Source organism: Wyeomyia smithii, chromosome 3, assembly GCF_029784165.1.
Source record: "Wyeomyia smithii strain HCP4-BCI-WySm-NY-G18 chromosome 3, ASM2978416v1, whole genome shotgun sequence".
Lineage (NCBI taxonomy): Eukaryota > Metazoa > Arthropoda > Insecta > Diptera > Culicidae > Wyeomyia > Wyeomyia smithii.
This window is the reverse complement of record NC_073696.1, coordinates 96,009,442-96,035,056: the sequence shown is the minus strand read 5'-3', so window position 1 is coordinate 96,035,056 and position 25,615 is coordinate 96,009,442. Positions and strand designations below refer to the sequence as shown.

The 25,615-nt window shown below is 40.0% G+C and overlaps 2 protein-coding genes across 7 annotated transcripts; one reads left to right on the top strand and one right to left on the bottom strand.

The window, feature by feature from the left end:
- Positions 1 to 699: 699 nt before the first annotated feature.
- Positions 700 to 25,251, bottom strand: LOC129733275 (bridge-like lipid transfer protein family member 1). 6 transcript variants are annotated; one of them, XM_055695029.1, is made up of 21 exons: positions 25,128 to 25,251; positions 24,347 to 24,474; positions 20,745 to 24,286; positions 20,135 to 20,683; positions 19,116 to 19,704; positions 18,491 to 18,592; positions 14,614 to 15,188; positions 11,736 to 13,407; positions 11,559 to 11,681; positions 11,401 to 11,419; positions 9,599 to 9,831; positions 8,910 to 9,540; positions 8,453 to 8,857; positions 7,748 to 7,913; positions 7,335 to 7,694; positions 5,103 to 7,254; positions 2,094 to 4,995; positions 1,833 to 2,039; positions 1,650 to 1,780; positions 1,246 to 1,592; positions 700 to 1,190 (listed from the first exon to the last, which is right to left on the bottom strand). In XM_055695029.1, the coding sequence occupies exons 2-21, from the start codon at positions 24,446 to 24,448 to the stop codon at positions 974 to 976; spliced, it is 15,024 nt and encodes a 5,007-aa protein (XP_055551004.1). In that variant the 5' UTR covers positions 24,449 to 24,474; positions 25,128 to 25,251; the 3' UTR covers positions 700 to 973. The 6 variants fall into 6 exon arrangements, with proteins under 6 accessions (XP_055551004.1, XP_055550999.1, XP_055551000.1 ...); XM_055695024.1 differs by lacking the exon at positions 11,401 to 11,419 and adding an exon at positions 10,229 to 10,391 and having other exon boundaries at positions 9,599 to 9,966; XM_055695025.1 differs by lacking the exon at positions 11,401 to 11,419 and adding an exon at positions 10,229 to 10,391 and having other exon boundaries at positions 7,748 to 7,886; positions 9,599 to 9,966.
- On the top strand, positions 13,467 to 14,643 carry LOC129733277 (uncharacterized). Its single transcript, XM_055695030.1, has 2 exons — positions 13,467 to 14,277; positions 14,337 to 14,643. Exons 1-2 carry the CDS (start codon positions 13,527 to 13,529, stop codon positions 14,528 to 14,530), a joined length of 945 nt encoding a protein of 314 aa, XP_055551005.1. The 5' UTR covers positions 13,467 to 13,526; the 3' UTR covers positions 14,531 to 14,643.
- Positions 25,252 to 25,615: the final 364 nt, after the last annotated feature.

Below are 25,615 nucleotides of genomic sequence, written 5' to 3'. Positions count from 1 at the left end.
TCTGGAGGAGGTGGACAGCCGAATGCTTGCCTGAGTTACAGAACAGATCGAAATGGCACCAACATAGGAATATTCCTATGGGTGCACTTGTACTCGTCGTGGATCAAAATGCACCACCAATGCATTGGCAGCTTGGGAGGATCACAGCGTTACACCCTGGATCGGATGGAGTCACCCGGGTCGTTTCACTGAGAACAACCAAAGGAGATTTAAAAAGAGCAGTTACAGAGATATGTTTGCTTCCACTAAACATGGACAGCGAAGTTTGAAATGAATTTCAACGCCGGGAGAATGTTTGTCAAATTTTGAGCATACCTAATAATTTTCATATCCTTAAAACCAACACATATTTAACATGCTTTGTAGAATATGCTTATTGCCAAATAAATTCTTTGTACCGATGTAGCTACGAAGTGTCGGACGTGTTTTATATTATGTCCGGAAAAGTAGCCCTCTTTTAAGAAAACTACAGTCCACTGATGCGTTAAGATGACCAGTACATTTTGAGTATAACTAAAAAAGCATGATTTCATAAATGGAAGATGTGCTAATCTAATCTACTCTTATATATATAAAAAAAAATCATTTTCAAATAAAATCATATTTACCAAAAATAAAATTATATTTTTCTCAAGTATCGCGAAAACTAATATGGTTACATTGAACCAAAGGTTCTTTTCGAAGAAATTAATCACTGACTTAGATGCATAGATGTTTATTGTTTTTTTATAAATACCGACAGGAATTAGATACGGTGAGTCACACCAATAGTAGTGTAACTATATGTAACATCTAATGCGATTGCTACTCGAAGCAGCGACTAGAAGAGGGGGTCATGTTAAAAGCTGCTAAGTTTTTGTTCAAGAACATGATACAGTCAATTGCAACGTTTTCTACACATTTGTTGTGATTATCATTGTTTGATAACTGGATATAACATACTCAGAATGTGTGATAATAACCTTACCTTAAATTACTTGTCTTTAGGTGTTTCCTTTTCATCGACTTCGTTTTCTTTCGCCATTAGTAAAAGCTGAAGCATCAGCATAGCCTCAACCTTATCCAATGGATCCATGACACCACGCTGTAACCATTTGGGGATTGTTGTTCGGGCATGACTAAAGCCTAACTTGTTCAAAATATAGTCAATACCATACGGCTCGATAGATTTTCCAGCCCATGAAAGTAATCTAAGGGACAAGTTTTGTTAGATAACATATTACAAATTTTACAGCACTCTCTTACCTAACAGTCGGTTCCAAATGCCAAGTCTTACAATTGAAATGTCGCCAATCTGTACGTAGCAGTTGTTCGATTTCCGATTTCTCTATTTTTATGTTGACATGTTTAGAGTTGCTTTGTTTGCCTTCTGTACGATTTTGTAAGCTGGTTGCTCCAGCGTCAGAAAGATTTGTAGCACTCCCATTGGCAATCGATTGACTATCAAATGTTGAATCTTGAGAAGACGTAGTACTCGGAGGAATATTACTTTTTACTGATTTCGACGAGGATTGATTGGAAGGAGTTGGAGATGGAGATGGAATAGGTGCCGGACTTGGCGACGTAGCTCTAGAACTGGTAATAGTTCCAAGCTAAAAATAAAACGCATTAATCGAAGCGCAATGATATAAATTTTAAGCTAAGCTTACCACTTTCTCTTTCTCCTTCAAGTACGAGGTGATCAGATCATGCAGAAAGAAAAAGGCGTCCGCATCAACGGTTACAAATATGTGATCCTCGAACTCGGTAATGAAACTGCATTCAACGACGGGTTTTTCTTCTAAAATACATAGGGTTAAACATTGAAGAAACTTGCCTAGAGAATCACATACCAATAGCGTCAGGAGTTGTGGCACCTTGTAGATGCTCGGTTTTAAAATGCAACTGAAGACTGGGTAGTGCAAAAATCACTTCCCTATTGTGATTCGGGTCCTGTAGCTTTGGGTGCGATGATGTCCCTCCCGACGCTCCCCTTGCCCGCTCGATCGAGTTAGTGTGATGTTCCTTGTCACGTTCAAGTACTGGGAAACGATCAACCGCTGATAAGAGAAAACACGTTAGTCAAATACTAACACACCTTAAATAACACTCACCATCAATCTCACTGTTGGCAAATGCGTAATGGAACCATTCGTGTAGCGTCTTGAATTGAGGTGGGAAAATCACATTTCTTGTCATTCGTACAACGGTTGCATTCGAATGATGCTGGGATGCTTGTTGAGAGTTCATGCCCAAACCGAAAGTAAGCGTTTGTATAACATGCACTTCTTCTGATGAATCGATGTGTTGTGCTTCTGTTGCAAAGTTGATGCACGGTTCTTTAAGGCTGAAAAGTGCCCATGATTTGGATTTAAAATTGATACCATGGAAGCAAGCAAGTGAAATATTTTCGCCGTGCAACTCCATTGTTCCACCTAGTACGGTACCAATGTTCGATAGTGGAAGGCCAAGTGTGGAAAGCCACAAACCTTCGGTTTGTTTTAACGGACGCTGCCAATGTCGATGGTGACGTGCATCATTTGAATTTAGTTCTCGTTCTGCAATAGATGCAGATGTAACAGTTGATAGCTTTTTAGTTGATTCACGACGGCGGACATTGCTGTCGACCGCAAGTCGTGGTTCCAAACTTGAAAATACGCGTTTTGACGATTTAAACTGCTGTGAGAAAAATTCCTCAAGTTTATAGAACATCTTTAGGATGTCAGCAGTTGTGGACTTAGAAATCATCATTTGCAGTTGATCCCACGAAAGATCACCATGAATTAGGATGATAGCTGGATAGTTTGTAGGTAGTGTGTTGCTGGAATCATGATCTTTGGAAAATTTCCACTCATCTCGAAGCTGCGCTCGTAGTGAACTGATCCGAGTCATCAAAACGCTTGTCCCCATGTAGTCAAACTTCAATTCGAGTGCAAGGAATTTAATTCCTACTTTATGATCTGGTTCGCGACCCGGATCTTCTCTGATGTGTATAAAAGTATCAATTTTACTAAGTTCAATGGTCCCTCCGACAATACCTCCCTTAGCATCAAGTGATGATCCTCCTAAGCCAACACCAATATACATATTTTTGTGTCCAGTGCTGCCTATGCTCAGTCTTCCATTGCTCTGGAATGCTTTCGTAAGCCAAACTATATTCCCCATTACATTCCCCATGTTCATCTGTACGTTCAATTTTGTGAAGTTTACCGCAAATAAAACTAAAGTTTCCCACGAAGTAATCTGGTTCACATCCGAAGGAGACGTATTCGAATCCATGCTCGATGATTTTTGATCTTTCAATCTTGCTGTAATGGACGATGAACTGGTACTTCCTAGGCTGGTTTTCGGAATATCATTCTCCAAATTAAGCTTTAATTTCTCTCGACTCAACGGTTCTGGTCGATCGATAGGGAGCTCTTTATCCGTCGTTTTCATGCTATTATCTTCGGAAACACTTTCCAAATCACACATGCTGACTTGCGGGACACTCAGATCACCCAAAAACATTCTTCGCACAATACTTCTCCGGTACCAAGCTTTGGGGAAAGCCAATATCTCAGTTAACCGTCTCATATCGTATTTGAATGAAGCGGATCCTATGTCTACAATTGTCGAAAATCGAATAACAGCTTTGGATTGATCGGACATCTTTCTCATAATGCCTGCTTCATAGTTAATCTTCTTTGATCGCGTTATGTGAAACTTCACAAACTCTACATTTATACTAAGTGAATCCTTACGTTCGCTGTCAGCCAGAGGACTAAACTGATGAGACTCTTTTAAATTCGTTTTTTTACCTCCATACGGGTGAAAGATGTAAACATTGAAATCAGCTAAGCATCCTGTTACACTCAAGCCGCCGGCTGATTTGGCGGGCTCAGTTTCATTGATACCAGCAGTAGTAGCATCATCCTCGTGTCGGTTTGAGCTGAAAATGATGTCCAAACTAGGCAGCTGTAGCATGCATTCTACCCTAGACACAGGCAGGCATGAAAATCGGAATGTTGAAGGTTGCATGTGGAAGTATACCACGACATCAACCGGGAAACTGGCGTAGGCGGCATAGTTGTTTTCTAGCATTTGAAGATTAACGGGGTTTGATGGTGCAGAGATTGCTTTCGATGGAATTGGTTCAAGGGTTTGCTCTAGAAATTCTAGAATGTGTGGAGATATGATCGTCTCTTCCGGAATGCTTTGAAGAGTCATCCAAGCAAAAAGCGTAGCTCGCTTGCAACCGTGTCGCCGGACGACGCCAAATGGATCTCCCGTACTTAATCTAGGTGACGCGTCATCACCAATGATCTTTGATTGGTATTGAAGTTTGACATCCAAGCCAGGAATATGGAAAATAGTTAGATCTACCAAGGCAGTATAGGGGGAGTTATATTTGATTCTAGATTTTTCTTTAGTCCTTCTCGATGGAACCGGGCTTCCCCAATCAGTACCGATACTTCTTTCTCTTTTGTGCTGCTTCACTGTGCTACTAATGCTGGTGGACATTTTTTCGTCCGTAATGTCCTTTGTATGTAGCACACATTTTCCCGAGTTCACCAACACTTTTATGTCTAATTCAAAATCAATGTTTGGTTCCTGCTGTTTTTGAGGATGGTTGGGGCTCTTCTTGCGTAGTTCCACCTGTTCACCATCGATTTCCAGCAAGTTAGGTACATCGGAAGATATTGATGCCGAGTCATACCGTTGCCAATCAAAACCGGAATCAGAGTAAGCGGCATCCGAGTCAGCACTTGGAAGCGATGATTGACGCATTGATTCAGTTAAAGTGACACGGTTTGCGAGTGGAATTTTAACTCTCAGCGAAGTTGTGCGGGATGGGCCCGCATTCGGTGATTCCTGCAGACTATTCAAAAGTCCCTCATTGCCTATCGACTCGGTCATGGCTGTGTATTCGTGTGGATCTCTTAGATCCTCTTTGGTTGGCGAGGGTGCAATGAAGGAACGGGACCGGTTCGCAGATTTTAGCATGGATTTGCGGATGGTGGGCCGTTTCCATTTCTGTTGAGAGAATTGATTTTTTTATGAAGATAAGTTGTGCAACAACTGATTTTGAGAATTTTGTTGATTTTTCAAGAAAAAAAATTATAGACTAGAAAATAACTCACCTGCAACATATCCCGGCGGAAGTATTTGTAACAGATCGCTTGCAACTCTTGCAGCCTCCTTTCTTCGTTTTCAATTGTTTTGCTGGATGCACCAAGCGTACGCAAATCATTGACCGTCTTCGTCTGCTCGGCTATTTCGTTTTCCATAAGTAAGGAACGCTTTTTTGGGTCAATCGCAGTGTCGAATAAAAACGAAGGCAGTGAATCAACTGACTTGCGTGCTTTTGCACCAAACTCCTGTGAATTTCTGTTGCCTTCTATTTGGTCAGCGTCATCGCTATCTTGTGTATCGGATGACGTTGGCTCCTCGTCTTCGGAACCTGTCAGCATGGTTAGGGTGTGTCCTAGAGCTGATAGCTGTTTGCCGATATTTATATCTAGATGAATGTCGACACCTTCCATTTGCCATTTTACATTTAGGAACCACTTGGCGTTATCCGGATGTTTTGCAGCAATTGTTCTAGAGCAAACCTCATAAGTACCTTCTGATACAACACAAAGATTCATTATACTGGCATCGTTCATGTTAGGTTTCCATTCATCCAACGAAGAATCAAAATCTTCTGCAAAACGTAGACATAGTCCTGCAAATTTCCCTTTGGAAACCAGAGAACCACAACTGCAAGCGGAAATTATAGTATTTTCTAGTGTTATGACGACTGCTCCTTTTTGCTCATAATCTCCAACCGAGCGATTTCCCCACATCTGTGGGGGCTGATTAAGTGGCAAACATATTCCCATATCTTCAACAGTTAATTGCAGAAACAGCGTTGATAAATTTGCGGTTGCTAAATGTTGACTGAGTTTTTCGAATGGTACTTTTTCTAATACTTGTTGTGTCGCCATTAGAACCTCTTTATTGAGGTTTGCACGTTTCTCCGTCCAGTATTCATAAGCATTTTTATAGTTCAACCAAACGAGAATGGCTTTGTCTACAGCAATTGGTTGTACGTACATCAGGGGGCGTTTTAGAGTTATTAAAACCAGTTCCTTATCATCATTCATCATCTCATCTTGGAACGCATTTCTCAGTCCGATAGTAGTGTTGAAAAAAGCATATTGTTGGAACTCTGGTTCAGCCTCGTCGAAAATGACGTTCTTTATTATTTGTCCTAACGATAGATTCAGATCTATTTGAGCCTTGCCGAACAGCTTTGTATCGGATATGTCGGCTAAATTCTTGACACGATTCGACAGGTGTAGATCTAGTTGACCCGTTTCGAAACGTACCGCCGAGTTACAAGGGGTCGTAGCGGTAAGCTGAATGCGTTTCACTCTAATGTTCAGCGAAAATAGTATTCTTCTTATGTGAGAACCATTATCATCTGCGTCTTCGAGCCATATTGGAACTGGTTTCTCGCCTCCATAGACTTTCTGAACAACTTCATTGACCTCTTTCATGAATACTTTCTGCACAAATACTAAATGATTCAACAGGTCTGTTGAGAGACATCGTTCAAACACACCAATTTCGGCGGATGCAGCCAGGTAACCTCCCTGTCGCAGCACAACACCATCGATGGGGGCTGAATCCTCGGACGAGCTTTCTGGAACATATTCTGCGCTTACGTGAACTGGAGGCAATGCAATACATGCTTCTGAGGGTAAGTTAGTCTCCGTGGTTTGCACTTTTGTGGTGAAACTGAGGGAGTGGTTGGGTAAATCTACGGTGAATTTTGCCTTACCACCGGTCACACCCGTTGACGTGACCTGATCCATTTTGTATTGCGCTTGCAGCGAAGGCAACAGGGCCGCCGTAACTGATAGGCTTTGCAGGATAATGTTGAATTGCATAACTAACGGTTGCAGTAAACCACTAGGATTACTGGTGGCCATTTTAGATGTAGAAACACTTTGTTTGCGGATGTTAGTATGCTTGTCTTTCGTCTCATGTTGATGATGCAGGGGAGACTCTGGTTCTTCAGGCTGGCGAGCCAATCGCGCTGAGCTCCGAGTGACGCGTAACTCTTGGAGTGTTGACGAAATTTGCTTAGACCCACGAGTCATCATACCGTGAAGGGCTACCGGATGTTGTGGGATATCAATGTTGACAATACCAACCGAGAGTAACCCGTTGTTTTTGTCTTTTCCTTTTCGAGTAATACTGGAGTACAACGTTTGACTTTTGCCAATGGTAACTTTTACGACGGTTCTGAAAGAAAGGAACAGTTCACATAGTGCATGATGAATCACGTATCAAAACAGGCAATTCAGGGTACAAAGTTTACTCACTGCTGATTGGGAGGTACACCTTCCAACAGTACTATCATAGCGCGTCCCACCTGGCCGGTCAGAGAACATTCTAATGACGCCGGACGAGATTTTTTGCGCCATGTAGTACTGCTGTGCAAGGCTGTAATTTCTGCCTCCAATTTCAACCCACTCAACGTTGCAAGCAATCTAGTTCTATGAATTTTCGCTACTCCAAACACCACTAATCGGGTTCGCTCCTGAGTTACAACGCCAACGTCCTTCGGTAGTGGAGTTCCCGACTTACCATCGTCACAATCCCGTACTGTACCTTTTGATTCTGTTAAAAAGTTGTATTTTCGAACACGGTTCTGGCCAGTGGCGTCCGGTGAAAGGGAAACGCTATAAATCGAAAATTGTTTATGAAGAAGCGAAAGCCAATCCAACATATTTACCGGCGCGAAATTGTCTTCGTTTCCGGCATGGCGGAGTAAAGGTCCAACAGGTGGTAAATAGTTTTCCAGCATTTTGGGGTATCCAATATGCTGTGTATAGGTCCGGTGAATGTCGATCGATCAAAGGGTGCCGTGTAATCTACAAAAGCTTCATTAACATTTGGTCCTGCGCGCGTTGATGCGTGCGTTGTGTTTGAGATTTTTTGGAACGGGAAACAGGACGGGAATAAGTGGCACCATTTGAAATAAAGAAATAATCGATCAGAGAAAAAGTTCTAAAGCTCGCGTTTTTTTTTTCGTAAATCACATATTTCATGAGAATGACTATCAAAGCGATTTTTTTTTTTGCTGTCGGTGATAAAACATTTAGCTTGAATGACTATACTTTTGCTTTTTGCAGCAGAGAACAAGTGTCGATGAAAAGTGTATTTACGCGTAACGATCAATTACAAGCGTTGTTAGTTGGTATGGTATGAAATGGCATCATAAAATGCGCAGTTTTTGAAAAAAATCGACCAAATGATGGCTAGAGTGGATTACACTCTAATCTGAATGTAGCTACTCAAATACCATGAGAAAACGCTTGATTACAATCATTGAATGTGCCACATTGATAGTAGTAAAACAATAAATGGTATAATTGAACAATCAGGGGTGTTAAGGAACAACACACGTTAGAAACAGTTGATAACACATTTATCATACCTCCATAAGAGCTGGATAAGCCTGTGAGTGAATTTTTCGCTTCTAACGAATTCCTCGAGAGAGCATCGGCGAAAGTTAATGCCGTAGGGCTTGCTTTGATAGGCGTTGTGACGGTTTCGTTGAGATTTGTGTAGCCCAGTTTACCCTTGACCGATTTACTAGTGCTTCTTAACTTCTGCGCAAAACTGTGAGGTCTGTTGCGTGAGCTTGGTGATGGAGTTAGTGGTATTAACGCCCCCAGACTTGGCAGTTTCGATCGGCTCACGGAATGGCGAAGTTCATTGCGGGAGGGAATGTCCTCATTGAATTTATCGTACCGTTCATCTGCATAGTCGAAGATACCATTCTGCGACATCAACGGTTCATTCAGTGAACCCATCAAAGTAGGATCATTTATATCGGATGCTGTAGAAACAAAATGGTTAGCTGTATTCATTATGATAGCAAATTCACATACCCAAACTAGATTCATCTTTCAGCGGTGCACTCCGTTTCCCGTGTTCAGGGTGATCGCGAAGTTCATTTTGAGCATCTTTCACGTTTTGGTACATGTTGGTGATTTGGTGAAGTAACCGCAAAAGAGGCATGTTTACCTGTTGCGATAGATACTTTACATTTAAGCTGAAATTGATCACAGTGCTTGTGTGCTTTTTCAATTGTCCACGCGAGACGTAAAGCATATGTAACTTTGAATCGTCTGGAAATCCATCCGTCATTTTCATCAGTTCCAACTCCACACCAACATGTTCACACAAAAATGCCGGCTGCTCGGCAGGCATAATAATAGAAAACTTTCCGTTGCCTTTCTTGCCTACCTTAGGCTTAGGCTTTTTCGAATCTCCTGCTTCACTTACGACAATATCGATGCGCATAGTATCAAATGAACACACGAGAGAAAGATTCGTGCCTAAGCTGTCTAACGAAGAAACGTCAGTGTTCGAAACACTATTGATCATCTGTTGTGGCATGACACCCAAACATGTCAGCATTGGCTCGAAAATCAGATGGGCATCAATGATGCGATTATTGTCCTGTATATACTTAATAGAATGTGTCTCGAGGCGATTTTTAGTTGCGTGACGAGTACCCTGAAAATGAATAAAAATTTATAACATCATGTAAAAGCGGTTGATTCTTTTTAAGAACCTCGTGTTTCTCTTTATCTCGGCTAGATTTCGAGTGTCCATTCTGCTGTTTAGCCATCCACGAGTAAAGATCCTCTTTCTGATTCGCTGGTGGAGTACCAGGTTTACCTGTTGAATCGGATGAACTGCATACGGACGGGAGAGATCCTTCCTTCAATGCCCCGTACTCGATCTGGGGATCGTGCTTGTCAAATATAATTGGGAACATTTGCATGCTAGATCGCGAAGATGGTGCTGCTGGAGGAATAAAACTCTTTACCGACGACTTTTTCCGCAACTTGTTTGAGTTGTTAGTACTAGGAGAGGTGTTAAGGGAATCTCCAAGCTTGGTTATGTGGATCTGTACCGGTTCCTCGGGCACTTTGATTACTATTAAAAAAATGTGGAGGGCGAAATCGAAAATTCACTTCATTCAAAATGTGTTCGGAGAAGAACATTTACGGTTGCTGACCCAGACCAGTTGTGGGTTTATATGGGTTGAAGCATGCACACAGGACAGACAAACAAATACACTCGAACACATAGAAAATATTGACACAGATCAGAGAGAGAGAGAGAAAGAAAGACACATGTTGGAGGGTATGAAAAGCATGGACCAGGGATATTAACGGGTATGGAGAAGATGGATTACCGTGATGTTGATGGCTTGTTACTGTTGCTTGTCGCTGGTGATGCGCCTGAACACTTTGACCAAGCAGCATTGTGCGCTCGTTTTCCTCATCAATTAGAGGATGATTTTCGATGATACCCACCGGATAGTTTTCGGCATCGATGTCATCCGTGTCTTCTGCGTCCTGTTCAGGGATAGAAAAAAGCCAGAGTGGTATTCCGATGAAATGAATGATGCGCGATTAGGATGATGGAATGAAGCATTGTACTGAACGGATTTTTTTGGTTAGTAGTTGTGTTAAACGTGGGAGCAGTTTGGATTAATTTTTATTTTAGCAAAGTATTCTCCGAAAACGAAGTTTAAGTTTCAGATATGCATTCGACCTTATTGATGGAACGTATTCTGTCATGTTTTGTTATTTTTACAATACGTTGTTGAGACACTTCATTACAAAAATTTGCCAGTATCTTAAAAAGGAAACTGATACACCGCGCAAATCATTGCAGCTTAATTAAGTTGAGGAACATGATGCATTTTTCCGAAGATTAAACGCTTGTATTCTCATATCACATTTGTACGAAAGTATCACAGATTATTTTTATTATTGCAAAATTCGTTTTAAAAATAATCATTTTAAGAAGGAAATCAAATCAACACCATTACTGCCATAAGCAATTTGACTTTCAATTTCATATTCAAACAATCAAATAACAGCCACTCTTAGTTGTTCGAGTGAAACGAATAGGTTTTAAGGAATAGATTTCAGAGATAGCAGCAGATTTCAAGGAATCTTCTTGAATTCTTTTTAAACAATGTAGTTTTATAGGTAGATATAGAAAGAATAAGAATGCCAATTTTCCGAAAGAATTACCTTCACCACTGTCCCGAAAGCATAATCATTTGACAACTATATTTTACGATCGGTAAAACTTTCCACTGTTCGTTACCAAAGAACGCAAAGAATATTACCGAGAACTCGTTGGAATGTCCCAGTTGTTCTTGGCACAAAAATCAGGTGTTAGGTATGAGAAAATATATCGATTGGAGATTTGAAACTATAGGATTATTTACAACAAAGCACCTCTCCGATCCAAGGTACAAATAAACAGCGCGGACACAAATGTACTCAATAGACATTGCGTAAACTACAGTTAGAAAACTCGCATGGAGAACGTTCAACACTATGAACTTACCCCAAATCGGTTTATATCTCTGAAAGAGAGGAGTTTTACCGGCATTGAATGCGCAATTATTTAGTTGTTAAGAGCGAAAGCTCGAATGATACTTGGGCGAAATGATCGGATTTGAATCTGAATGCTTGTAGTTCAATGTGATCTTTGGGTATACTCACCTCATCTTGTGGAAGAGAAAACGTTACACTTATGGGGTTGTTCAGCTTGCCTTTGTACTGATGTTCGAACAACATGGGGTTGTACAGAACATTCTTCCATTGCCGGCTCAACACGATGACAGCCTGAAAAAATCATAATTTGCATAACCAGATAAATTTACCTAAAACTGATCATACCTGTCTTAGAGTGCTTAGTTGTGGAACATACTGTTGTTTCAGATCATTATCTATCTTGGAAACCGTTTCCTCTAGGACATACTTTTGTAACATTGTGCAGAGTAAACAGCTCGGATCTTCCTGTAGTGTTTTGGCAAGAGGTGTAAACATTCCGGGATAGCGACTTTTTAACGGTCGATGAAGTGTTTGTCGTTCCCATGCATCAGCCATCAAGGCCACCATCACAGCAGTACGTCTGACGTACGTCGCACGAATCAGTGCAACCACTTTGATAGCAAATCGATTGCTAGGATTCATCCAAGCGGTAATTGCAGGTGACGCCGTGCTGAGTAAATTCCAATCCAAACGAGAATAATCAATTTTTCTGGTGATCGGAGTACGTGGCGGGGCGGCAAAGTTGAACCAAACTGTTTTGAAATCTATCACACAGGATGACGTTTTACCATTCGCATTTTTCAATGGAACAACCGCGACGGAATTGTCTTGTTCTCCGGGTAAAATGTTTGGTCCATGCTGACCCGTCTGTTCCTTGCTTTGATCCATCTCGTCTGCTACATGAGAGAAACGCTCACGAGAGGTTCGACCGTCAGCAGGTTTCTCTTTACCTTTCTGTTCATTTCCAGCTGTGCTCTTATCTTTTGGAGTACTCGTTTTCGGCGTTGATGGTTTTTTCATGCCAATTTTTGCCAATGCTTCGGCAGCCATGCTTCCTCCGGCTTCATTTAGTAATGTAACCAAGTTAAGGGGATTGTTCGCAGTTACACTGCTCTGATTGGTTTCCGAATTCCTAACATCTGGTGACTGCTTTAGAGCTTCTTCAGCATTTTCTGATTTTTCAAATTGTGATCTTTTAACAATTTTCACACCCACACCTTCAAGACCACACTCAAACATTATGTAGCCCATCACTGTATTACCATCTGTTGCTGGTTCCTCAGGGATTTTCGTGCAATCAAACATTGCGCGGCTACGGTGCCCTGGAATAGCAGTGATGACTATCTGTGAGTCTTGTACAGCAACTGAGTCATTCTTTAGTCGTCTCAATTGAGCATGCGCTTTTCCTACATCCAGGGTAATTATCAATTCTTCCAATTGTTTCTCTGATGTTTCCAATAAAATCGGATCTCCGGGTACATTGTCTGGTCTTGTCTGCGAGGAAAGATGTGCCAGTAGAGCTCTTGTGCCACGAATCAATCCACTTTTTTTCAGTCCACCGGTTCGAATCGTTGGCTGAGTATAAACAGTATGCATCGATGCTTTGGTTGTTTTACCAAGATGGAATCTCGTGGAAACACCCTCTAAGCAAACGGCTAACAGGGAAGCACAGCTCAGTTCCTGGACATTATCAAGTGCAGCGAATGAAATGACTTCCTCGATCACTGAGCTTTGTATCAGCGTGATGTTTATTTTCGGTAGCACTATTAGCCCTTGCAGTTGGGTAGAAATACTTTCTTCATACACATCAGTAAGAACAGGACCACCTGGACCTTGCAGATTACGCTCGGCTGTAGAACGTTTGGAATTGGAGTGAACCTGCGACCAATAACTAAGTGACTGGTCACGTTTCAGTACATTCACTGCTTCCACTTTACTGACACAGGACCCGTGGACGTCGTTGATTATTGTTAGTGGATGCAACGTAGACATAGTTGGTATCAACGATTCTATCAACCTGCAATAAAGAATAAAATAATATGTACATCCTATTAGTTAGTTACGTGAAAAGCAAGCGTTGCCTATCGTTGATTGTTTGACAATGACACTGCGTTTTAATTATACATTTTCTAAGAAATGATTTTATTTTACACTTGTCTGTTCGCTTGCATTTATTTTAATAATCTAGTTGAGAGCTTGCATTTCGACCGGAACCTGCGAAGAGGATTACAGGGAAATAATAAAAACCATAATTTTGCCGACGCATACTACTACAACACTGATGCTGACTATTCTTGGTCCAGAAATGGAAAAAATCTTGAGAATGCTCAAGACTACGGCGCTTTCTATGACACACATAAACGCACATCAGACCAAGATCTGAAAGATTTTAGTTCGTTCAGTGACGCTGATTTTTCTGAAGCATTGTCTAAGTTATCCGAAAATGAGCTAAAAAACCTAGACCGTCTGCTGGTCGAAGAAGAGAGTGTGGGTGAAGCCCCATCCAAGAGAGAAGTTAATTATGGTAATAGAGTACGGCGCTGCCAGATTGAATCATGTTCAAACAACGGTGGATTTTCTAGTGCAGGGGTTACAGGAGATAGTGACCAGATCGCGTCATTAAGGTCTTGGTTTTCAAAAAGTAAAACAACGCAACCAACCGAAAAACCCACTACTTCCTCATACACAAGAACTACAAGAAGAAAAACTCGGACAACGAGAAAACGCGCTTTGCCTAGGCGCACAAAAAATACACCAGCAGCGAGATTGCTCTCTAATAATAACGATGCTGCTAGATATGGGCAAAATTTAGAAGTGAAAAATTTGATCGATCGAGAAATTTTAGCTAGAATCAGTAACATGAAAAACCACCTTAATAAGCGTTCCGGTGGGTGAAGTATAATATACAACACAAAAAATAATGTACATAATAGGTTTAATTTGCAGATGAATCCACGTATTCGCAGATATCTTCAAAGCGCCAGAAACGAGAACTCAATCAAGCTGATAAAAAACAGCAGATCGAAAATTCGGAAGTCGGAGGAACCCTTCGAGATTCCTTTCCAGAACCAAACCAGGGTACCGCTTCATTTCACACTCCCTTGGAACGGCTGGTCCGCGTTAAGAGACAATCTGTTTAAATTTGGCATTTTTTATCTGATGCTTATTTATATTGTTTTATTTTTTACCTGCTTCCATGTGTTCATTTAAAAAATATACTTACCTTTGCAAACCTTCAAGCAACAGCGGTGTAAGCATCACATCGACTTGTCCTTTGAATCGCATCACAACCGAATTTCTTGTAGCAGTTTCTCCCTGAGAACTGAGAAACTCGTTTTCGCATTCTTTACTCTCGTGCTTCTCAAACCTGCCGCGAACCATAACGCTTGGATCCCAGGGGTGTGGTTTCGGCAACGTAGACAAACCCGATGAAGATGCCGATTGACTAGAATTAGCGTCATAGCGTGAGATTACCTTTACCTCACGCCAGTTCGAGTAATTGTCAAAATGTGGCACCAGTTTGCTGCCTATGTAAACTAACCCACCATCGTCGTTTTGTTGAAAGAGTGGCATGGAAAACGAATCAGCGCCAAACGGCATTGAGCAGTGTGACCAGTTGGAACATCGCACCTGTGCTAAATGAGTGACATAGCTGGCCATCAGCAAGGGTGAATCGATAATCGGGCGATTAACTTGCATGTGCAAGTTCACTAGGGTAATGTCCTCCTGTGACGACAGTGCCGAAATGAACGAGCTCGAGGACAGTGAGTGCGATTCCGACGAGTCGTGAGGATCAATCTGCGAAAGAGACAGTTAGTTACTTCAGAGGTGATGATATTACCTTAGCAACAGGATACTAGAATGCACAAGCAAGTAATAAGCTCGAAACAAGTTTGACACGTTGGTAAAGATTTAGGCTAAGATATTCACTCACCAAAAAGATGCTTTAGTGCTGTATTGTAGATTGGTGGAATGGTTTAAATCATTTTATCATCTCATCAAAAATGGGAAATCCCAAAAATTTACAGAAATATGAACTATTTGGTCGGGGTGCAACTGAACCGAACCAACCGCCAAAAAACATTATTTTGAGCATTTAAAGTTGGTAATCTGCTACAGAGAATTTTTGTAATACACACTACTTTAAATTGTTCAAAGTACGATCGTACGAAATTTTGAAAGCCCGATTAACCTTTGTTTTAGCAAATCGAAATGTAAGAGATTTAATAAATAAAAAAAATTATTGAATAGATGAGATAGATATTTTTTTCCATTCGACAGGTAATTATTCCTTCTTCTTCTTGGACATGTATAGTGTTTTTTCATTTAATATCATTAATATTCAATCATATCATATGCAAATATATCAACATACAATGACGAATCTTCGGAAATAATTTGAAATCGAAGTTAAGGTAAAAAAAAATAAAAAAGCACTCAATCAAGGGTTTTAGTTCTTTTGCTCGGGGGAACCAAAATATTTGACGGAGCATCTGCACTTTTAATCAATTAGAAAAAATTTCTTTTTGAAAATTTCATTGTTATCGCCTCGGAACGCTATCGGAAATAAATAAAAACCCCTGATTAAACTTTCATTTTTCAACCAATAAAATCTACTATATAAAAATGGAATTCCGTAACGCTTGATCTTATTGATATTATTCACTCAGTCTCTGAGGTGTACAGTAATCATCATCATTTTGAATCGTTCTAAATCAAAAATAATAAGTGGTGACATGTAGATTTTTTAACATTAAAATTTTCCCTGATGTTCAGGAAAGACATTTGAGAAAAAATAATAGGTATCTAATTACTAAAACTTGAGATATTATTCAGAAAACTACGTAAAACATGCAAAATTATGACTTTCTGTGCTAAGTTTGCCTCTAAATCAAAATTCAAAGCGATGACATATGATTCTTTTTTCACTAAAATGTTTGATAATGTTCAAGAAAGGCATTTGAGGAAAAATAATTAGTATTTGATCACTAAAACTTGAGATATTATTTACAAAACTACGAAAAACATGCAAAATTATGTCTTTTTATACTTAATTCGTCTCCAAATCAAAATTCAAAGCGATGACATGCGATTCTTTTTTCATTAAAATGTTCGTTGATGTTTAAGAAAGACATTTTAGAAAAAATAACAGGTATCTGATTACTAAAACTCGAGATATTATTCACAAAACTACGTGAAACATGCAAAATCATGACTTTTATGCTGAATTTGCCTCTAAATCAAAACTCGAAGCGGTGATCTATGATTTGTACTATTCGTTGGGTATAGGAAAGATATTTGAGGGAAAAATAATAGGCATCTGATTATTTGAAATTTGTATATTTTCCACAAAACCACATGAAAAATGCAAAACCATAATTTTTTTTAGTTCAATTCGTCTCTAAATCAGAATTTAAAATAAAGAAAAACATGCAATATCATGAATATTTTTGGCTCAATTTGTCTCTAAATCAAAATTCAAAGCTATGATATATATTTTTTCCATTAAAATGTTTATTTATGCTCAGGAAAAACTTTTGAGTAAAAATAACAGATTTTTGATTTCTGAAAATTGAGATATTATTCACAACACTACGTTGAACGAGCAAATTCATGAATATTTGAACTCAATTTGCCTTTAAATCGAAATTCAAAGCTATAATATGTAATTGTTCTTCATTGAAATGTTTGTAAATGTTCAGGAAAGACATGTGAGGAAAAATAATAGGTATCTTATTGCTAAAAGTTGAGATATTACTTTAAAAACTACGTATGTTTGAAAATGATTTTCTGCATACAGAAAAACACTTCAAAATACTCTTTTTAAAATTTATATATATTATACATATAAAACATGCAAAATCTTGACTTTTTGAGCATGAGCTCAATTCGCCTGTAATTTTTTTTTTTCAATAGAATGTTCGTTGTTCCTTCAACATCTGCAAATATTTTCTTGCAGAAGAATTTATGTTTTAATTTGGTGCGAGCCGAGCAGAAAAAAAATACATTTCTGATGTTTTCGTAGTTTTGTGAATAGTAACAAATTACGGCATTCGAAATACTTTTTTACTTTTACCAAAATTTTTTTTTACTAGATCTTGGGACATTCGGCTGGAGAAAAGGCCACATTCCATCGGTGTAATCATTTTTTTTTTCAATTTGTTCGTAGTTATGTGGATTAAAACGTTAACTTCTTCTCAGACGTGTTCCTTGGACGACAACAAACATTTTCGTTATAAAAATTCACATGTTATCTTTTTAGATATGATTATAGAGGAGAACTAAGCATGAATGGTCACGCTAAATTCTTCCTTACTTTGATTTCTTTCTTCTAAAAGTTACATACAAAGAGGTTTTACTGTGAACGATTGACGAATATCCAGTTATCACCCGAGTGTGGTATATTCGGAACTGGGATGAGCTCACATAACATTTTCCAAAATAACGACTTCACATGATCTACATTTCAATACTTCCGAAACTTTCGAACTCTATACGTCATTTTGAAATCCGAAATGGCGACTTCCAGTTTCTGTAAAACATCCCCAAATCACAAAATGCAATCCAATATGAGTATTTCCGTTCTGTGCGTTCTCAAAATGTTAAAGTACTAATAGTGATGATGGACGTTTAAGATGTGAAATATTTTAGAAGTGAGTTGTGCTAATAATGCAATAAATCATAGAAAATGATTCTTTATATTGAAACTTTTGATCCCGAGCATCGCCGGGAACGTTCAACTAGTATAAAATAAACTAGTAAATATGATGAATATCAAACATTTAAAAAAAGTTTTAATATTGCCACACAAATTAAGTTGTTTTAAATACATGCTTGCAGACTTACGTCAATGTTGTCACCTAAAGTTTAAATAAGGAGAGGCTGTTATGCTTACGTTAATCAACCAGCACGAAGTCGCGCTACATGGTATCCTATAGATTTATCGTTTCACGACACACTTTTGCAGTATACAACGCAAAACATCACGAAATCGAACAAAACAATCAGCTTTAAGTAAAACAATTAGTGAGAAAAAAAAACAAAACAACTAGCGCACACTAAAAGCTTTATCTATTCACACTCTAATGTTTTGTACTCACGTCGTATACCGGTTTAAAATGACGAAATTCGGGGCGTGAAGTAATGTTACTGAATTTACGCAGGGGTGTCGCCAGACCATGAATCCGACGTTCCTCATCGTTCTTGCAGGTGGCGACGGCATTGGTACGCATATTTTTATTGTTTGGTTATAATTATGAAGTTGAAAGGTTTTCGAGTTCATATGACGTGTGCGATGAGATAGCGGCGATTGTCGACAGGAATCATAAATGGAACGATTGAACCACGATGCGGAGAAGGGTATGATTTTGCGCGTTTTGCAAGCATAAAAACAAGAAAATCGCTATCAATACTTTGTTTTGCTTTAATGATCTTCTGGAATCATGAATTGTGTACAAGATCAAATCATGCAAAATGAACTAAATAATAATCATCTATGACTTTCATAAGATATTATTGTCATTATTTCTACAAGCTTACGCAATTTCAGCTTTGACAAATCAACGCATCAACGAAAATGTTGCCGCAGTGAATAGAAAAAAACCTGCGCGGTTTCCTATTTTGAAAAATTTGCTATGCCAATGGGCCGAAATTATAATTAAAAACAGACTTAAAAAGGGCACAGCGCGATTATCTATATCGTCTGAAAATTAAAAGATTTCTTACCAGCTCTGCAGTGGATTGTGGTCTCATGGGTAAACTGCGATGTTCTGGAGTATGAATTTCGTAGTCGCTTCGATGTGATGAAAGTTTTCCTTCTAAGTCGTTTGGTCCGACGATACTGAGATCAGAGGCGAAACGTTTTTTCGGTATAGTTGGGACATCATTCGCCTTCAAACTGGAACTACGGGAGGCATGCAGATCCTCATCGGCTGAGAAAAACGCTTCCGACGGGTTTTCCGATGTGAGCGAAACTGTACGCTGGACGTCACGAATAATCACGTCCTCCGAAACTTTTGGACTGAGTGAATGTTCCGAATCGGATTCCAGTGGATGTGGTTGAGGAGCCGATTGGGATAATTCCGTTGTTTCTTCTGTCATACTGCAGGTATCGTCACCTTGAGCATATTCCATTGTGAGACGTGAATCGGAGGCGCTTGTTTTCGGGGTTTGCTTTTTAATTGCTTTGGGTGTAAGAAGACGTGATTCCGATTCCTGACGAGATGGTGTAGGAGTCGAGATTTTTGAACTGTTAATCTTAGGGCTGGATTCCAGTAAACGGTAATATGGAACATCATGCGGAACCGTGTTTTGTCTGGAACAAAAAAGTTGACCATGCTCAAGATTAATTCACAAAAAAATGTAGGTAAAAAGCTTAGACAGTCATCTCAAACATGATCACTTATTTTTAGGACACAGAATCTTGTTCCCTCCCCTGTTATTTATAACACACGCAACCAGCTAGAAAACACACTGCTTTCATGTAGACAAAAATAAATATATGTAGGTAGCATTATACAAAGCGTGCCAAAGTTCTTCAGACAACACTTTACCTGGTGCATACCGCATCGAAATGTTATTTATTTTGGGTCTCTCTTTTACTTCGAGCTAACGCCGTGTCAGTGCAAATTCTGCTTTTGAGTAAATGCTGACGCCGATGAACGACCCGGGAATCGAACTCACAACTTATATCTTGCTAAGCCGTAGCCCATTCCTTAGAACCACACATTCACTCATCAACTCACCTCGCACTAGTGTAGGAGAAGCGTCGCCCTCTGTTACGATCGGAACTGAGCGGAGAACCAGTGTCCTTTTCTTTGACTCGTTCCAATGAAGATTTTCCTGATTTGTCACCAGTGCTGCGTATCATAGTGCTGTTGGGAGATACGTCACATTGCTTCTGTGAGGTAATGATTGATTCGTGCTTTGGTGGCAATGGAGATTTGGAATCAGTTCCAAATCTCGTAGTACGAAGGTTTGGTTTTCCCACATACTCATAGCACTCTTGCAACGAAACCGGCTGAAGGCTGTACGGTGGTGTGTGGAACACCAACTGATCGTCATGCAGTAAACTTTGGCCGAAACCATATTCGCGTGAATTTGGGTAGATATGATAACGTGCAATATTAATGAAATCCTGCAAATCCTGAGCCGATGGTTTGAAGAAACGTGGTCCGTTGCGGTTAGTACCGAAGAATGCACATCCTCCAACGCAGCCACATCTGATAGGATCACTGCTGCTGGCCCAAAGAAACCAAAGTTTTCGGGCGCGTTCGTCGTGAAGTTTAAGATAGCTGCAAAATAGACATATATTAAAGTTTATTTAAAATTAAACAAAAAAAAAAAACGAGTTACTTATGCTGCACCAAATGTAAACAGTGTTCTGGAATTGGCAGTGCAGAGGCAGCTTCAATGATGATTGGTCCTAGTGACAGACACCCAACTTCCAGCCACGGCTCCGTGGAATCAATATCTCGACAACTGTTTCGGTTTGTCGAATGAATTGATGGATAGCCATCATCCTTGTCCCGTCGATAACCGTAGTCAGATTCATGGCTTCGTCGATTCGGAAGCGATCCAAATGTATCTTCTCTCGCATGCTCTTTAGAGTCGCGACGACACGAAAAAGAAGCTGGCTGTTGTTGCTGTTGAAACTGTTCGGAAGTTTTTTTATGCTTGATTCCGCTAGAACTGCACCCAGATTCGTCTTTCCCTGTCGACTCATGTTTCGTAGTCGTTTGATGATGAACTTTAGCCGATCGACTGCTCCCGGTAGTTCCTGTGTTACTGTGTGAATTACCGTTGCTGTGGCTGAAATGTCCTCCGGTAGAAATAAACTGGCGCAATAAAATGGTTGGTATTAGTCCAGTAACCCCCGACTTGACTTGTTGACCATGCAGGTTGCATGTTGCGATTCGGATTGGTGAGATCCACGTATGCATAGCAGTCCCGTTCTCGACCAGATAAAAATCTATAGCATCGATTGCAACTCGCGTCATGCGATACTTGATATCTTCTGTTGAAGGGCACCGATATTTGGCATCTTCTTTAGTGTGCGGACAAACATTCGTTGGAACACCGTGATGACAATATCGTACGGTTTTGGGTGATTTTAGTTCATTTTCTGAGTCCATCGTGAGAAAAGCAAGAGTTTCAAGTCCAACTACTACGTTGCATAACTGGGGAAGAGTCATTTTCCCAGACAGTTTCCCAAGCTGTACTTCCAGTAACCAGGCATATTCGAGAGTTTCTTCGTCCAGCTGTCGACCTTCGTTGCTAAACATAGCATGGCCCCTAACCTGTACCGCAGACAGAAGCAAATGACCCTGCTTCAAGTGTTTGTCCTTCGACGGTCGAATGGTGTTTTCTGAAGAAATGAGAAACGATGGGCTCACCAGCACTTGGAGTTCGGTTTCGTGAAATCGTTTCTTCATCTCAAACCCTAGCCGTTCAATGAGAACTATCGGACAAGGAGGATCATTTTCATTACAGTTCTTTATGACGTGTGCTTGCAGATCGTGGATAGTTACACTAACAATTACCTCAAGCGGTCGAAACATTCTCGGATCAAAGCGTTTAGGTTTCTCTTCCAAGTTTACACTCGCTTCAGAAATAGATTTGCTTGGGTCATCCTTTGAGCTGGTCGATTTAGTGCCGACATTTTTGGTAGTGTTTGATTTGGAGTTTGATTTTTCCATATCTGTGAAGGATTGATCTTCTCCAAAAATGTTTTCCTTTAGATGAATGAAATTTCTTAGAATTGCACCGTAAGCAAGCATAATCGAGGATCCAATTTCTAGTTCGACTGACACTTGATCCGGCGGCAGAGTAGTAGGGTCGAAACGTGGTTGACCAGCGTCGTTCCAGGTGATGGCCGGTGATTTCCTCATTTTTGGAATACGCATTGGACTGAGAAGGATTTCTTCTTTTTCCGGAGTTGTTATATCCGCTTGAGGATCCGGTCCAAGAGGTGGCATTGGATGGTAAATATACTTAATCGAAAGAGCCACAATGGGTACGGTCCAGCAATCAATCCAACCGGCTGAGCGCAGACACACCCGACGCCATTTTTTGGTGATTAATTCGCAACGTTTTTTGACGCTTCCATCACGTGTAAGCAGTCGGGCGTTTTTGTCCAATGCAACCAAGATAGGTTTACTACTGGACTGCTCCGGCAAATACATACTTAAATCTAAACCTTCACCGTGAATCCAAAATACGATCGGAATCTTGTTTGGAAGAAAGTCATCAAACGGAAGGGTGAAGCTCAAATCGAATAAATCTCCACAGAACGCGAGGTGATGATTTTCCTGATTGGTACTGGAGCAATCGATCCAATTGAACTCGTTACTCAGTGTGATGATTTCGAATTCTTTCAAGATAACTCCGAATTTCCAGGTGTACGGTACAAAACTTAAAATATCCGGTCTAGCCTTCGACGCCCAATCTTCCACTAGGTCTTGGAAGAAATCTTTGTGTGAAAATACGATGTAGGCAGTCGCTTTACTACCGGTCAAATTAATCGTCCATTCCTGGTGATGGTTCCACCGAACCGGATAATGAACTTTAACGTTAAACTGAAGTGTTTCACATTCCGCCAAACTACGATACTGCAAACTGGTTGTGGCTTCCACGTGTAACAATTGTCCAGTTACTTTCGTAGTGAAACCGTCTTGCAGTGTGATCCATGGTAGTGTTACCTCCAAATAAGATCCAGCACCGATGTTAACATGCACCGCATTGGTTTCTTTATTCTTCGAAAACAAAATATCAATCGTGGCCTCATTCAGTGTACATAGACTAACATCGAATGATTGCATTTCACGTCGATCGCCGGGTTTTGGCGGTTGAGTTACTTGCATCGCTTGATAATCCGGGGGAAAGAAAAATTTAAAAAGATGATCTCGCTGACGGTCTGCCCAGGGTCCGTAACTAAAATCAGTGCCTTTACCACACTTAATATCAATACCCCACACGGGAGGAGTAGCTTCTACTACATCACCATTGGCTAAGGTCAAGGTTACCGGTTGCTCCGGAACTACACCAGCTTCATCCATATAAAAGTACAGCTCAATGTTGTTGGACATCATCACAACAAAACCTTCACCCATGTAGCGAGGTGGTTCATCCACAAGTCCAGTATATTTGGGACTAGGAGCCAGCAACACTTTTGAGTTTTCTATTTTCGCCTTCACGAAATGCATGAAGTGATCCAACTTGGAAACTGCAGGCTTTGTACTGTACACACAGTGAGCCTCTTCCACACAAATTGAAAGCGTGGTGGGGGTCAAACGATTGCCAAATACGAATCTCCCGGAACAAATATCAATTTTTATAACCGGAATTAAATCCCTCCAAGTAGTTGCCGCCATTGCCTCTGGTCTTGGCTTTTTAATTTTTTCTGGTTGCTCGCTACTTTGTCGCTGATTTTCGTAGTTCATTGCCTGCTCTTTGAACCTGGCAATCTCCTCGGCATTCATGTTTTCTGTTGGAATTAGTATCGACGGTTTTAGTCCAAACGTTTTTTCCAACTGGGCATAGAGGTCTGAACGATTGTATACATGCAGCTCGAATCCGTTCAACATTACCGAGAGACGAGTATCCGAATGGGACAAATCCTCTGAAACATCCTTCGGCACATACGAACGCCACCATCGAAAAATAAAATACCCGTCCTGTACTCGCACTGTGTAATCGTAACACACATACACCACATCACGAAACATAATTTTTCCGGCCAGAGGATTTACATTGAGTGATCCTATTTTAAAATAAGCACCTCGAACAAACAAACGGTTGACGAGTTTAGTGATACAGTACCCAAACAAACGCGAATTGTAGAATGTAATGTACACTACCCAAACGATTGAAGAGATAAGCGAGAACAGAAGCCACACCTGAAAGAAATCGATATGTTTAAATAAAAATATTGTTTCTAACTGAGATCATTTCTATACCATGTTCTTGTCCAGCTTCATCTCCTCGAGCGATTGAGTCGTATTGAACTGACCCATACCAAGATCGATAAGATCTGGCTCCTCAGAAACTTCGTAGCTCATGATGACGTCTTTGTTAGTCGTAAAGCCTGAAATGGGGATAATTAAACATAGAATGGGCAGTTAAGAAAAAAAAAATCAACCTTCGTCGGCAGCTAGTGTATCAAACAAAGAAGAAAAATAAGCAAAGCGTTATCAACAAGGTTATTGCTCGAGTCATTAATATTGGTAGGTAGTGATGGCTACTTGATTTGACAAATGATTCAACGCATTTCTTCGAAAGATTTTTTTATCTTCATTACAAACAAACAGGTGATCAGCCCGATTTCGAAAATGGAAACCAGAAAAACGTAAATATCAGCTGTCCGTGAAGTATTAGCCAGAAAACAAATACACCTATAATCTATCAACACAACAGATGGTCAGAGCTGACAGCATTTTGTTTTGACGGGCGGATAGCAAATCGATTTTTGAAAGAGCAAAAAAAAAATCAATATTGCTTCCATTTGCTATTGAAAATGCTAGTTAACGAATGTTTTCTTCTTTTATTAACTACCTTTGATAAAAATTATTAGACAAATGCTTGAAAACCCAATTGATTTCGTTTACACTATAATCATTAGTCACGTAATAGATTGAAATTCAGCGTAACATGACACACCCTAGTGCGATTTTTCATGGTCCAAAATCCATCTTAATTAACTATAAATCTAACTGCATTTACCACACATCGATAGCCTACCTTCAAATATTTCTATAAAAAACTAAATAACAGCATTTTTGTGGAAAGAGAACACAATTTTTACATAAAATCTATCATCACAGAACGATTTGCCAATACGTGCGCCATCTTGTTTTTCTCTTTTGACATTTTGCGTATTCCACACAGACTACATCTACAGACGATCCAATAGTGCAGAAATGACAGTAAATCAAGTTTTATTTAAATTTTCGTTGTGAGGATAAAGATCATTGCTCAAAAATATGGGAAAAAACACTTTCTTGCTATGAAATCAATAAACTGTGATCATCTACTCAAAATATGCTAAAAATAACAATTTTGTGAATGGAAGTGAATAACGACTGTTATAGTCTTAATTTTACCTGTGCCGGTTTATGCGGTCAATGTGCTTTAGAACTTTTGCCACATGGACAGACGTGCTGTGAGTAGTCGATTCGCAAAATTCGCCACCAGGGAACATTGCGAATCAACAAGTGATTGTTTACAAA